This window comes from Physeter macrocephalus, chromosome 14 (assembly GCF_002837175.3).
Source record: "Physeter macrocephalus isolate SW-GA chromosome 14, ASM283717v5, whole genome shotgun sequence".
NCBI classification, from domain to species: Eukaryota; Metazoa; Chordata; class Mammalia; order Artiodactyla; family Physeteridae; genus Physeter; species Physeter macrocephalus.
This window is the reverse complement of record NC_041227.1, coordinates 5,275,979-5,289,773: the sequence shown is the minus strand read 5'-3', so window position 1 is coordinate 5,289,773 and position 13,795 is coordinate 5,275,979. Positions and strand designations below refer to the sequence as shown.

Sequence of the window (13,795 nt, the reverse complement as noted above, 5' to 3'; positions counted from 1 at the left end):
GCACCTGAGAGAGCCGCGCATGGACGCATGCCTCACTCAATGGAGGTGCTATGCGCATGCGTTGGTCCAGCTCTGCCTGGGGACGGGGGTGAGGAGTGCACATGCGCGGTCAGCCCTCTCCAAAAAGTGCGGGAAAGGAGCTGCGTCCTTTCCCGGAAGTGCTCTGTGGGTGCGGGGAAGGGCGATATCCGGCCAAGTCAAGTTCCTGCTGCTCTTGGACACTTTCATTGCCGGGCGGTCCTCATGGCCTTTGCACCCAGGGGTCCTGAGGCCTCGTTCTTCCAGGTTTTGGACCGGCACAGGGCTTCCCTGCTGGCCGCCCTGAGGAAAGGCGGCGGGGAGCCCTCTGGCGGGGGGACGCACCTGGCCTCTAGGTATGAGGGCTCCTTCTGGGGCGCAGACACTGGGACTTAGCGAAAAGCTTCCTCGGCGAAGCCGGGCTTGAGGTGTTCTGTGGGGAAATGCTGGGCCTCCTTCCCGTCTCCCACTGTGGCGGCCACAGGGTGAGGCCTGTTGGGCCGGCCAACCCTGAACCCCGAGAAAGGCCCTTGTTTAGCGGCCCCCTTTCTCTGCTGTTAACTTATTTTGAACTCAGAAAGCCTGGTGACAGACCACCCTCCCCCCCATGTCTTCTAGAATGTTCCCCATTTAGAATGTTCCAGGAGCATCCCCACAGCTGGGTTCACGAGTTTCTTGAAATCCTAACAGTTTGGGGGAGTTAGGGCACAGTTTGGCTTTGTGTTTGTTTTTTTTTAAAAAAAAAGTGTAAAAATTTAACTTTAGAAGTTTTCAGGCATTTTTTTTTTGGAAGAGGGGGAAAATCAATGTTGTGACTTCTCAATAAGTGTGTTTTATCAAAATGAACAAGGAAGTCAACACATTTTAAGTGGTTTCTAGTGAGACAATGGGGTTTTTGACTTCGAAGTGAAGAGAATGTACACTTCTTTAAATCGATTAAAACAGTTAGAGGTTAGCTCAGAGTGCGGTGCTGATAAAATCAGTTACCGATTCTCCAGCTGCCCAGCTTGGAGTTAACTACAGAAATTATGTTTACATTATTCACCACTTTTACTTAAAATGCTCTGTTGTTCTGCTTCCTTGATCTGCTTTTCCCATTTATCAGCAAACTTTTTCACTTAAACAAATTACTGCCTTTTATGTTTAAGCCCAAACCAACTACCAAAAAACCAAAGACCCAGAAAAACCCACAAAAAATTTTTTACGAAAGGATTTAGTTTAAGGGAGAATTGAGAGTAAAGGAAAGAAAGGGATGGAAGTCCCTTTTTACATTTCAGATGTAAATCTGGTTGTTTTAAAGTTGGTCATAATGTTATTGTAACTTTTTTTTTCCAGGCTGGAAAAATGAGATATTTGAATCAGGTTTTGCATCCTGCTATTAGAAAATATGGACTGTTTTAAAATTTATTTTCTGATACATGCATTTTCAATGAAAACCCTGATGTTTCTGTGGAAATTAGAAATGCACACTACATTTTGTGCATTTTCTAGATTTAATATGAGTTCCCTTCCTAGGCAATATTCTTACGGTGTTTATAACAGAATAACATTTTTTGAAGCTGATGGCTTGTGAAATTAAAAGTCAGCTGACAGAAAACTGGGCTAAGTCTTAATAATTTTCTGTGGTGTAGTAGTTGCCAAGTCCCTTTATGGTAGTGATTAAACTTTTTTCTTTTTGTGTCGCTAAAATTCAAAAGGGCTGATTTATGGCATGAGATCAATTAAGGTAACGTGCTACAGCACGAAGTTTTTCTTTTGAAATATTTTCGCTTTGCATTTTGGGGAAATTAATTCAAAGCAAGTATTACATCAATTTTAATTAAAAGATATATCAGTAGTATTTCAAGTCAATGAGTTTGTATTTAAAGTAGGTTGATACGAAGAGTAGATAAAAATATATGTATAAATTATATTGTCTAGTCATTAATTTTAAAGGGAGATATTACTTCAATTGGTAATTGAGAAGTAAAATTACAAGCAAATGAAATTTCTCTGTAATTCACCACTATAAATACAGTTGTTGTTTTAATGCATTACTGTTGTAAAAATTTAGTGGGAGAGAATATTATTGACATGTATCACCCAGTCTTAAAAAGCAACCAATGAAACTAAAAATTACTTTAATATTGATCTGGGGAAATGTTACATACTGTAAAGGTCTAATTTAGAATTAAGATTGAATCATGGTGTATTTATTGTTTCAGTTCTGAGGTTCTTGCATCTATAGAAAATGTTATCCAAGACATAATCACAAGCTTGGCAAGAAATGAAGCACCTGCATTCACAATAGACAACAGATCAAGCTGGGAAAATATAAAGTGGGCATTTTGCATTTTTTACTTTTAAATGCAGTATCCATGTCATTATTTGAGTTTGAGTTCGAGTTGGATTTAATTCTTTTTATTGCCTTTACCCTGCCAAAAAGATCTAAGGAAGTTTACAAAATACATACCATACAGGCAGGTTTTATAAACTAGAAGTAGGTGTGAAAGATAAGGCAAAGGGAAAACAATGCTAGGAACAAAAAATGGAGCACCCAAAGGGGTTAGAATTCAAAATGCATATGATAAAGTCTCACAGTCCTGCTAAAAATAGGCTCCAGACTTGGATCTAAGCTTTCTAGCACTCAAAAGGGGGAAATAGCACCAGTGGAATTCTCATCTATACTGCAAAAGCAAACCACTTGCTCAGGGGAGCGACAACCAGTGCTGATACTGAGACCAAAATAAATGTATCCTGAACATAGAGCACATTTTGATGGCTCTTTCTCCTAGCAGATCTCCCCCTGCTAAGTCCTGTGTTCAAGAGGGTAAAATCAGCAAACAGCTTTATCAAAGTCCTGGAACCTAGTTACATAGTTTGTTTCTTTCAGATCGTCAACCTGTAGACCTCACCACTTAATAATGAAAAACACTACAAGAATAGTCTTCAATAAGAGTTACAGAAACAGAATTAAAGTAATTTTAAGGCTCTTTAGGCACTAAGTATTCTTTTATGATCAGTGTAATTAATGTAACTGTAAACTTTTGAATCATATTTTGCAAGACGGATCTTGAAGCAGCTGTCACCTGGCCTATTTGCCTGGTGCCTTCTGCCACCTTTAGGACAGGCTTGGCAGTTCAATTTAACAACCTAGTTAGTATAAATTGTTATTTCATTTACTGTAACTTTGGGGGTAAATTAAACAAAACATTTCAAAACTTATTATTAAATGAGTAAAATTATTAAATAAACCAATCAATTAAATAAACCAATCAAGAAAATGAGCAAAATGCCAATAAAATTGTGAAATATTTGGTAATAGTTCACATACCCTAAATATCTTCCTGGGAAAGAAATACATACATACACACACACACATCGTAATTAAAGGTATTTAATTCATGTATTTTACACACTTGCTTTTAGTGTCTCTGTATGTTGCAAAGCTAATTACCTAATTACCACCTGGAATTATCTAAGCTTATAAACGAGGTTATCATAATACAATATATCAGTGTTTACATTGAGAAGAAATGGGGATTTAAATGATGTTCAGAAGAGGACATTAAATGCATATTGTTTGGTGTTCAGAAGTTAATTGTTTTTTATTCTATTCCCTTGCTTTAAACAAAATGACAGGTTTGAAGATTCTGTGGGTCTTCACATGGTATCTCATTGTACCACAAGAAAAATCAAAAGTGATTCACCAAAATCAGTTAAAAATTTTGGTAAATTAATCTTTCTTAGCTTTCTGTAGTAAAATAAATAATTTTGGTTACCTTCTGGGTTATAGTTTTTCCTAGATAAATAATTTTACTTGTTCTTTAATAGGCCACCCTGTACTTGAAATAATTTTATGGAATTTTGCATTGTTAACCATGGAAGTAAAGTATTATTTCAAAAGAAATTTTCAGGATGCATGATTCAGTGGAAAAGTATTCTCTCAATTTTGCTGTACATAGAGCAATTCATTTTATCTGATTCTTCAGGCAATTATTATTCTGTACTTAACACTTCTATTTTGGGAAGATAATTTTTGTAATATTGTGGAAAGTAACTGAGGACAGTTAAAATCCCTGATAGCAGTATGTTTTGAAATCGTAAGAAAAATGATGAGTAACTTGTTTATTGCATCTTATTTTCCAGCGCTAATTCTTAAAATATTGTCCATGATTTATAAATTAGTACAGAGCAACACTTACGCAACCAAACGGTAAGTACATTGTTCTAATAAATTACTCTTTAAAACGCAGTGTGAGATTTAGTGGCATTAACTTTCATTATATGTTTTGAAAAGTTACATAAAACTAGGCTATGGGTAGTAAACTACTTTGTTTATATGTTGCCTTCATCCAGTTAAAGCTTTATTCAATTAATACTCCAGTACTTATATTCAAAGAGAATATGGTTAATTAAAATATATATTTTTAAAATTTTCATAGAGACATATATTACACTGACAGCCAACTCTTTGGTAACCAGACTGTCGTGGACAATATTATCAATGATATTTCCTGTATGTTAAAAGTGCCGAGGAGAAGTCTGCATATAGTAAGTAGCGTTTAATACAAAACATTTTAAGACAAAACATATAAAAATTGTAATAGAAGAATAAATGTAATCTGTGCCTTCTTTTCATATTTTTGATACTATGTTTTTCTCACTATGAATTTAAATAATCTATTCTCATTGTATTCCCTTGGATAAATGAACCAAAACAGATGAATTACCAAATATTTTTCATTTCTAAATGCTCTTACATATTTTCTCCTTTATTTCTTAAATTCCAGTCTGAGCCAGAATACATACAATTTAGCAGGTGAACATGAGAAGGGACTTAGAAGCATAAAGTAAACTCAAGGAAAAGGTTTCAGATATGTCTATTGTTTTTTCAGTTATCTACATCTAAAGGTTTAATTGCTGGCAATTTAAGGTATGTCGAGGAAGATGGCACCAAGGTGAATTGTGCATGTGCAACAGTAAGCATCATTAAGGTTTTCACTCCATTTCAGATCGTTTGTTTTTGAAATGCGTTTTTTTACTGCCTTGTTATGTAGTTTGGAGCTTCAGACTTTAAAATAATATCGATGAATATGTATATGCTGTACAGGGTTGTACATTACATAGTTTCAAAATATGCCACTTGCCAAATGTTATATTGAAAGAAACAAACATACACATTCCTTTTTAAAATGCACTGTTGTTTTCAGGTAGAGTGTGACCTGACCATTTTAGCATGGTTATTTATGTAATCTTCATAAAATTTTCTGGTTCTGAAATTAATGTTTGTTACTAAACTATTTGTTAGGCTTGGTACATAGAAAGCCCACAGTACTGAACTAGCACAGAAGTTTGGAAAGGGCCAGCTCACCATTTTGGAAAGAGGAGAATGACACCTATGAGATCCTGCATAAGGAAGTCTTTCCTTCATCAGTTTCTGCTTTTTAAGCCACATATCTATAAAATTTCCAAGAAATTCTCACCTTCTGGGAAGTAGTTTAGGTCCTATGTCTGTTTTCTTACTGAAAAGTAAATCTGTGTCCTACTGTTTTCTTACTGAGGCATAGACCTCTGATAACAGGTGTATTTTTTTAAATGAAAATATAGGATTTTTGTGATAAATTTTTAAATGTCGTTAAACTTGCTATTTATTTAAAATGAAAACTGTCTTGTTTTGTTAACTTAGGCTGTTGCTGTGCCATCTAATATTCAAGGAATTCGGAGTATCCTTTGGGAAAGCTATTTAAACGTCTAGAATGTTCATTCATCCATGACTTTGATAAATCAAGCCTTCATAATGTGTAACCAACAAGCCAAACCCTGTAGTGGTCAAGATGAGCACACCATGGTCCCTTTTTAAAGATCCTTTTAGGAGCTCACCATCTAGTGGGAGAGACACATATCTAAATACTGTGCGTGAATAGATATCTGTTTACCTTCAAATATAACCGTTATTTAGTTAGTGGTTAAATTGAAATACTCGTGCCTTAAATTTATCAGCCTTAACTTCACAGATTTAATTACAGATGCAAAATTTCTATTAATTGTAGAAAAAGATGCGACATTTCAGCGGCTCCTAGATGACAATTTTTGCACCAAAATGTCTCCGTGCATCATGGTTACGGTATATTATCTACCTTTACCACAATTCCAAGACTAACATACTACATTGGTGATTGGTAAGAGGGGTTTATAACATCATCCATAAGCTTGGACAGCATTCTGTTTTCAATATGATGCATCCTTTGGGATTATAGAGCAAGCATTTCCAAGGTGTTTATTTAACCATCCTCAAATCTGACTGAAATCAAATAACGCCGCCCAGGAGGCATCCTGATATAGTGTAAATATCAGGTGCTTACAAAAGTGGATTGGTGAGAAAGGAAATGACAAGGACTAGTGTGGCAGCGTCATCAGTTAGACGGAGAAGAACATAACTGGATTTGGGGAGCCTGTCCAGAGGCTCTCAGGTGGTTGCCTGGGGGAAGGATGGCAGGGGAATGATTAAGGAGAAAGGACTTAAGCAAAGGGCATTTCCAAGTGAATCCAAAAGGACGTGGTGACCACGGGATGAGAGGAAGGAGTCAGAATGACTCTGGTGTGTGGAACTTTACCATGACGTCACCATAGGTACTACAGGACACCTGGCGGGAGGGCTCAGTTCTTTGTGGCAGAAAGATGTTGAATGTAGTTTTAGAAATACGAATTTGAGATGATAGCAGGAAATCCTAGTGGCCTCTGCCCAGTTTGAAGTGAGGGGAGAACAGTTGAGATGGAAAATGCAGACTGAGAGCTCATAAGTAATAAAGGCGCTACCTGAACCCCTGAAGTGATCTCTCAGTGGGGGTGTCCTGTGGCTCACGCTTTGGTCCACTCCTCCTCCGCTTTCACACCTCCCTGGTGAGAGTGCATGCTTGCTGGGCTGATAGGAAGCCAAGCCACTACCCACGGAGAAAGCTTCCCGGGCCCTGGCCTCTGTTCAGCTGATGGCGTTTGAATCACGGCTGCTACTAGCGCATTGGAGACGCAAGTAAAGCTCGGCTCTCTGTCACGTTTCTTTTTCTACCTTGTCTTTCGTCTTGTAGGCTGCCTCCTAGTCCTTGCCTACCTACGCGTTGGTGCTTTCATGGTGTCCACTGATAACTGCTGTCATTGCTATGGTGAAACACCCACAAGCAGCTGACCTGTAGTAGCTGTCTCTATAGAGGGGAGCTGAGAACCGAGGGCCAGGCTAGGAAGGAGCCTTTGGTACTCCTCTGTGGTCTCCTCTACCACATACATGTGTAGTCATTCCCAAAGGAAAAAGTTAAAATACACTGGCATTCACTAAGTGCTCATGATGTGCCAGGAGCTCTGCCGGGCACTGGATACAATAAGGGTTCCCATTTTAGTGCTGTTTTTCACATATCAACGTGTAAAGTCTCTCCAACCTTGTGAGGTAGGTATTATTATCATCCCCATTTTAACAATAGGACAGTGGGACCCAGGAAGGTATTTTACCACAATCTTAAGGCTGGTCAAAACTAGGACTGGGTTTCAGGTAGTTCAGCTCCACATTGCTATAGTCCCATAACTGTGTGGCAGGCATATTTATCCCAATTTTATAAATAAAACCACGGCCTAAAGACACTAAGAAACCAACCCAACTTTACCCGCTAATGATTGGCGGAGAGGGAGTTCAAACTCAGAGTGGTCGCATGGAAAGCCCATTCTTCTCTCTGCTTGCTTCCTTCTCTGCTCCATGGTTCATTTGGTTTTCTGCTTTTTTCTCTTAACACTATTGTAAAGCTCTTTAAATTACTTTTCCACATAATTATTGTTTTAATGACTTCATAATACTCTTCCACTGCTTAGGTTTATTAAATTCTGAATATAAGCCAGGTACTCTTTTAAATGCTTTATAGTCATTAAATAATTTAATTCCTATAGTAATTTCATAAGGTGTTAAGAAGCCCCAACTTCAGAGAATCTTCGTGACTCTTTCAGGTTCATGCTGCTAAGAAGTGGCAGAGCCAGATGGCACCCCAGGCTGTCTGGCCCCAAAGCTGGTGCATATCACCACCGTGCTCTGCTGCCTCTCCATGTCCCTGTTGTGAGATATTTTGGCTATTTATCATAGTTTCTGTCCTGTTAAATAACCCTGCAGTGGACATCTTTATGTATGTCAGATTTTTCTTATCTCTGTTTCTGCTGAAATATTTCCTTAGGATTATTTTCTAGGACTGGGATAATTGTCAAAGGTATGAAGTTATGTGGGCTTTTTCACCCTGTTGTATATAGTGTACATTTTTTCACAGTCAAAACCAGTCTTCCATCACCTGAAAATTAAGGTGAGGGGATCTAACTTTTAAGTTATTAACAAAATAAGAATATAGTTTTATCAGTTTCATTCTACTAAATGATTTCAATACTTGCTTTCAGGGAAAGGGAGTACCTGATCTGAACACAAGACTTTTAGTCAAGAAGCTCTGGGATACATTTCACATTCCTATTTTCACTCTTGTAGATGCTGATCCACATGGTAACTTATTGTTGGACTATTTGAAACAACAGTCATAATAAATCATATCTGTAGTTGTGTTTTTCTGCTCATGGAACACTTTCATAAAATATTCTGGGACTTCCCTGACCATCCAGTGGTTAAGGCTCTGCACTTCCACATCAGTGGGCACGGGTTCAATCCCTGATCGGGGAACTAAGATCCCACATGCCGTGCAGTGTGGCCGAAAAAAAATAATTAAAAGAATATGATTATTAGATTAAAATGAATGACTGTAATCATTTGGGGCAGCTTATCGCTGTTTTTACCGTATTAAACTGAACCATAAATTTTCCATTGGTAATGTCCACAAAAATAAAAATTGCAGATGTTAGGTGTAATTATCTAGCCTATAATATGCAAGAAGACTAATTTTAAGGTTAACTTTCTTTTAACAGGCATAGAAATAATGTGTATCTATAAGTATGGATCGATGGTAAGTATAGAAAAATATTTTTCCTTTTTCACTATTGAGATATTTTATATTCACTGGAGTGATTTCTGCATTTACTTATCAGCCCCTAGTAAGCTAAGGGCCCCCAAAATGTGCCAGGGAAGCTACTCTCCTAGTCTAGGGCCAGTCTATTTCAGACCTGTGATTCCAGCTTCCAACATGACCAGTGTGACTGCAGATGACAGAGTGGGATTACCTGTGGGCAAGAGGCATTAATTATCCTCCACTTTCCTGGCCCGCTGAAGTAACTGTGGGCCCTCAGCATAGCAACATTGATCACCAGTTATACCCTGAAAATTATATATAGCCTTGAATTCTGACTTTTCCGATTCCAACCATAAGGAGAAATGAGAAGATCACCAAACTCCAAACTTCACCACTAGAGACTGCAGCTACCACACGTCAAAGGTTGTCAAAAATGTGCTCCTGGACATCAGCGTCACCTGGGAACTTGTTAGAAATGCAGATCTCAATCCCCATCCAGACCTCCTGAGTCTGGATTTCCAAGGGTGGGCCCTCCAGGTGATTCTGACACATGGTGAAGTTTGGGAACCATTGGTGTACACCTTGAGTGTCCTGATGTATATGTTTATAGCAGATGAAAAGGATGGTGGAGCAAGATGTTAAGGTATGGAATCACGAACAACAGTAAATGCAGGTCAGAGGGGTCGTTTGTAGTTTTACTTTATAGGAAACCAATCCAGAAATACTACAGAGCAGTTTTAAAACCTCCACTGAAAGTCAAGTTTAGCTAAGCCCCTGGTGATTTTCTTAACTTCTGTGGTCTCTGGGGGTGTGAAGTCTTCAGTACTGGTCCTTCCTAATAAGTTAAAAAATGTGCTGCAAAAACAAGTATGCTAGTTCTCTGCATACCTTAGCTAATATACTTCTGCTCTTTATTTTAGGCTATGTCTTTTGAAGCCCATAATCTCACAGTTCCAGCTATTAGATGGCTTGGTCTCCTCCCTTCTGATATCAGAAGGTTAGGCGGTTAGCAGAAGTAGGATATTTAAAATGATGATTCATTGTAATATGGAACACTCGGCCTAAAAATTCACTACCAGGGAAAGCACTTAACGGTTTTGACTTATCGTGTTCACAATGACTCGGGATTATATAATTATGAATTACATTTATCCATGTTTCTGTTTCAACTACTAAAATACTTAAATATATCTGGTTAATTGAACCTTTAGCTAGCTAGAAGACATGTTTTGTTTTACCTTTATGGTTAAAGTGTTTAGTAATTTTTTTTATACTTAGAAAGTGTGAAGACACTGAATCTAGTTAAATGGTAATCATTGACAACACCATTTGCCATATGAATTAACTTTATCATAGATTTAAAATTTTAACTTCATTTAAAAATCTCATTTTAAGATTAAAGTTGGGAAATCTAAATTTTGTCATTTTTAATATATATATGTTCATTATAGAAAAAATATCATTAAGTAACAAGATAAAAGTCACCTACAAATGAACAGCTTTACCCTTGTTGATTATTTGCTGTGCATTGCCATAACTTCTTCCAAAAGAATGGAGTCATACTCTACTTTGTAGTCTGCTTTGCTCACATAACACAATGTGATCGCTTTTCCTTATCAATAAATACATTCCTAAGACCTCATTTGAATGTCTTCTTCTGCTGAGTTCCAATTCTGAGTGTGTTTATTCAGTCAGCCCCTTGCAGCTGGACGTTTGGGTGGTTTCCACGTCTCTGTTCCAATGGATAGTGCTTTGATGGACCATCTTGTAACTAAATCTTTGCCCCGTATCCTTAATTAGTCCCATAGGCCGAATTCCCAGAATTGCTGGGTCAAAGGGTATGCACATTTTTAAGGCTTTGACTGCCCTCTGGATAGGTTAATTGTTTTGTTTTCCCTGGAGAGTACGAGCCCATCTGTCCTTCAGCATGAGACGTTATCACTTTATTCATCTCTGCTAATGTGATATTTTAAAATATTTTATTGTTTTAATTAGCCAGTGAGAATGAAATTAAACACTTATTGTATTTCTTAAAGCAGTGAGCAAACCTTGGTAACAGGTGCTTATTTTATAAATATGGAATATGAACAGGTTTTGGGTAATCACTTCTTCTTACAAAATGAGGGCACCAGAGAAAACATTCAGTTGTCGATGTTTGAATGTTTACACTCTAGTGAATCAAAGTTTTGTCAATTTAGTGTGTATGTCATGGTCAGAATCCCTTGGGGGTCATCTGTTTGTAGGAATATCATTTCTAACACAACTTACACTCTAGTGAATCAAAGTTTTGTCAATTTAGTGTGTATGTCATGGTCAGAATCCCTTGGGGATCATCTGTTTGTAGGAATATCATTTCTAACAACTTTAGGACAGAGGATCTGATTATTGAGGTGGAAAACTTGAAGAAACTCTAGCTGCATCTCATAAATTCCATCAGTGCCCTCAAAAGCCACTCTAAATAAATGTACAATCAAAGAAAAAAGTGTGATAGCAACACAAACATGGCTTCAAGGGAAATCCTCTAGGCCTCCCTTTCAATCAAATTGTCATCCTATTCAGGAGCTGCCACTGGCAAATGGTCATAATTATGGGGACATTGAAAAAGACTGTTTGAAACTGGAGCTCCCCTGAGAAATCCAGGATCTGTGACTTCAAAAAGCAGCCCACAATATAAATCCGGGACCTCTCATGTTCTATTTTTAAAACACATACCAAGATAAAATTACAATCTACCTTTTAAAAGTGTAAAACTAAATAGATGTGTGCATGTCTGTGTGCATGCATGAATGCATAAGTGAAAATTGATAGACTGACTTCTTCGGCCCAGAAAATTCTCAATGAAGTAACGGAGAATTAAGGATTCAGTGGAACCTAAAATCCCACAGTGGATCTTGCTGCTGGCCACACACACTGGCGCTCGCCGCTTCAAAACTGCGGTGCTCTGGGGGCTGCCTTGGTGTTGATACACATGCTGTTAGTGTTCTCGGCATTTGTTTTATAACCAGTGTCTTCCTGTCATCGTCCTGTGAGTGTGGCATGAAAGAAGACAACTTAAAACAGACTTCTGCTATGATCTTGAACATTTGCTGATCTGAGACATGCCAGATCCCCCAAATTCTGTATTTAAAAGTGGATCTGTACTAATTTTCTCATCTGTTATTTCTGAGTCTCTTGAAATAGTGTGATAAATAAAAATGAAATATATGTGACCTTAAAGTTACAGGAGCACTTTGTTTTTACTGATTTTTTTCATCTATTTCTTTCCAGATTAAATATACCTAAAGGTACTTTAATTCCACTGACAAAACAGGACCAAATGAAACTTGACAGTATCCTGAAGAGACCTTATATTACTTGCCAACCATTTTGGAGAAAAGAAGTATGTTTCTTTTTAAAATTCAGATGTATGTTTTATTGCCTTTTACTTTAGCGGTGGCTATTTACATAATATTTTGGAACTATCCTTGAATTTTTATATAACCAACAACTAACGTGTGTGTTGTTCAGCAGTAAATGGTTGTAGAAACATTGAATTGTGAATGCTAATAGATAAGATCAGCTGGGTGGAGCTGATCTAGTTTCTCCTCATCATAGTTATATACCCATTGTCTATGGCTGTATCATAGTTCATGGGGGAAAAAAGGAGAGAAGGAAATTATAAAGATCCCAGACCATTCCTAATTATTGAAGGAATCCATACTAATATTTTTAGCTGTAGCAGCTCCAGAATATTCTGGCTGACCTAAAGGTTATTGCCGATGGCTTTGGAGAATAAAACAAATCTAGATTTACCAGTTTGAGTTGACAGAACTGTAGCAAAGGACTCTGGTATGATTATATTTTACTTTTATTGACAGATGGAAATAATGGCCGACTCTAAAATGAAGGCAGAAATTCAAGCTTTGACCTTCCTATCATCAGATTATCTTTCCAGAGTATACTTACCCAACAAATTAAAATTTGGAGGATGGATATAAAAATATATCAGAATATATCTTGTGATTGCAAGAGGCTTTTCATTAGTTTTGTTTTCAGCAGTGGATGCTGTTGTGGAAAGAACATATGGTCTTAATAAAATAATTTCCGTTAATTGTATTTTTTGTCAAAAAAATGCTGCACTCTAATTTTCTTCGGAAGGCTTTATTTTATCCTTCTCTGTAGAGACTAATTTCTATCCTATGTTCTAAAGTAAATCATAAAAGAATGTATGTTATTTTGACTTTTAAATTTTGTTTGAAAAAATGTTTACACGTGTCATCAAAGTCTGCAGAAATATTTTATTTACTTTCTACAATACAAGTAATGTTGAGGCATGGAGTATCTTATTAGTAACAAAAATAATAATAACCTAACTTTGAGAGGTTGCAAATGAATGATAGTGTCCAGCAGTTTCTTCTTAGTTATATTTTCCTTTGTCTTCATAGTATAAGGGTCATACCTCATTCATTTACTGTGAAATTAGTAATGTTTATTATGAATAAATATTTGGATTGATGTAGTCTTCAGTGCTTTGATTTTGAGCATACTTTTAAATAATATACTTATTTGAAAAATTTTCCCAGGGTTGTATCAGTTCTCACCCAGATTCAAGTCACCTGAATTCTTCTCTAGTCTAGGTTTAGAGAACAAAGAACTTGTTTGAAGATTAACAGAAACCTCCAGTTTTAATAAGGCCTTTCTATAACAGTAAAGATGTGATCTTTTCCTCTCATAAACTTATCTTAATTTTTCCAGAGATGAGTTTTATGATTTTATTCTGTACTTTCAATAAAGTTTTAACTGCACTGGAAAGTTTATTGTAATTGTAAGCAAGATTA

General features: G+C 37.0%; 1 protein-coding gene across 2 annotated transcripts; it reads left to right on the top strand.

Moving 5' to 3' along the window:
- Positions 1 to 243: 243 nt before the first annotated feature.
- SPO11 (SPO11 initiator of meiotic double strand breaks) lies at positions 244 to 12,955 on the top strand. Of its 2 annotated transcripts, XM_007101952.1 has the most exons (13): positions 244 to 374; positions 2,223 to 2,336; positions 3,640 to 3,728; positions 4,147 to 4,213; positions 4,443 to 4,551; positions 4,896 to 4,979; positions 5,687 to 5,723; positions 6,015 to 6,124; positions 8,422 to 8,521; positions 8,938 to 8,975; positions 9,899 to 9,975; positions 12,246 to 12,357; positions 12,836 to 12,955. In XM_007101952.1, exons 1-13 carry the CDS (start codon positions 244 to 246, stop codon positions 12,953 to 12,955), a joined length of 1,188 nt encoding a protein of 395 aa, XP_007102014.1. The 2 variants fall into 2 exon arrangements, with proteins under 2 accessions (XP_007102014.1, XP_007102015.1); XM_007101953.2 differs by lacking the exon at positions 2,223 to 2,336.
- Positions 12,956 to 13,795: the final 840 nt, after the last annotated feature.

Coding starts and splice junctions, on each gene's coding strand:
- SPO11 (XM_007101952.1), top strand. CDS start 244: ATGGCCTTTGCACCCAGGGGTCCTGAGGCCTCGTTCTTCCAGGTTTTG. Junction 4,552..4,895: donor CGAGGAGAAGTCTGCATATA/GTAAGTAGCGTT, acceptor TTGTTTTTTCAG/TTATCTACATCTAAAGGTTT. Junction 6,125..8,421: donor CTCCGTGCATCATGGTTACG/GTATATTATCTA, acceptor ACTTGCTTTCAG/GGAAAGGGAGTACCTGATCT.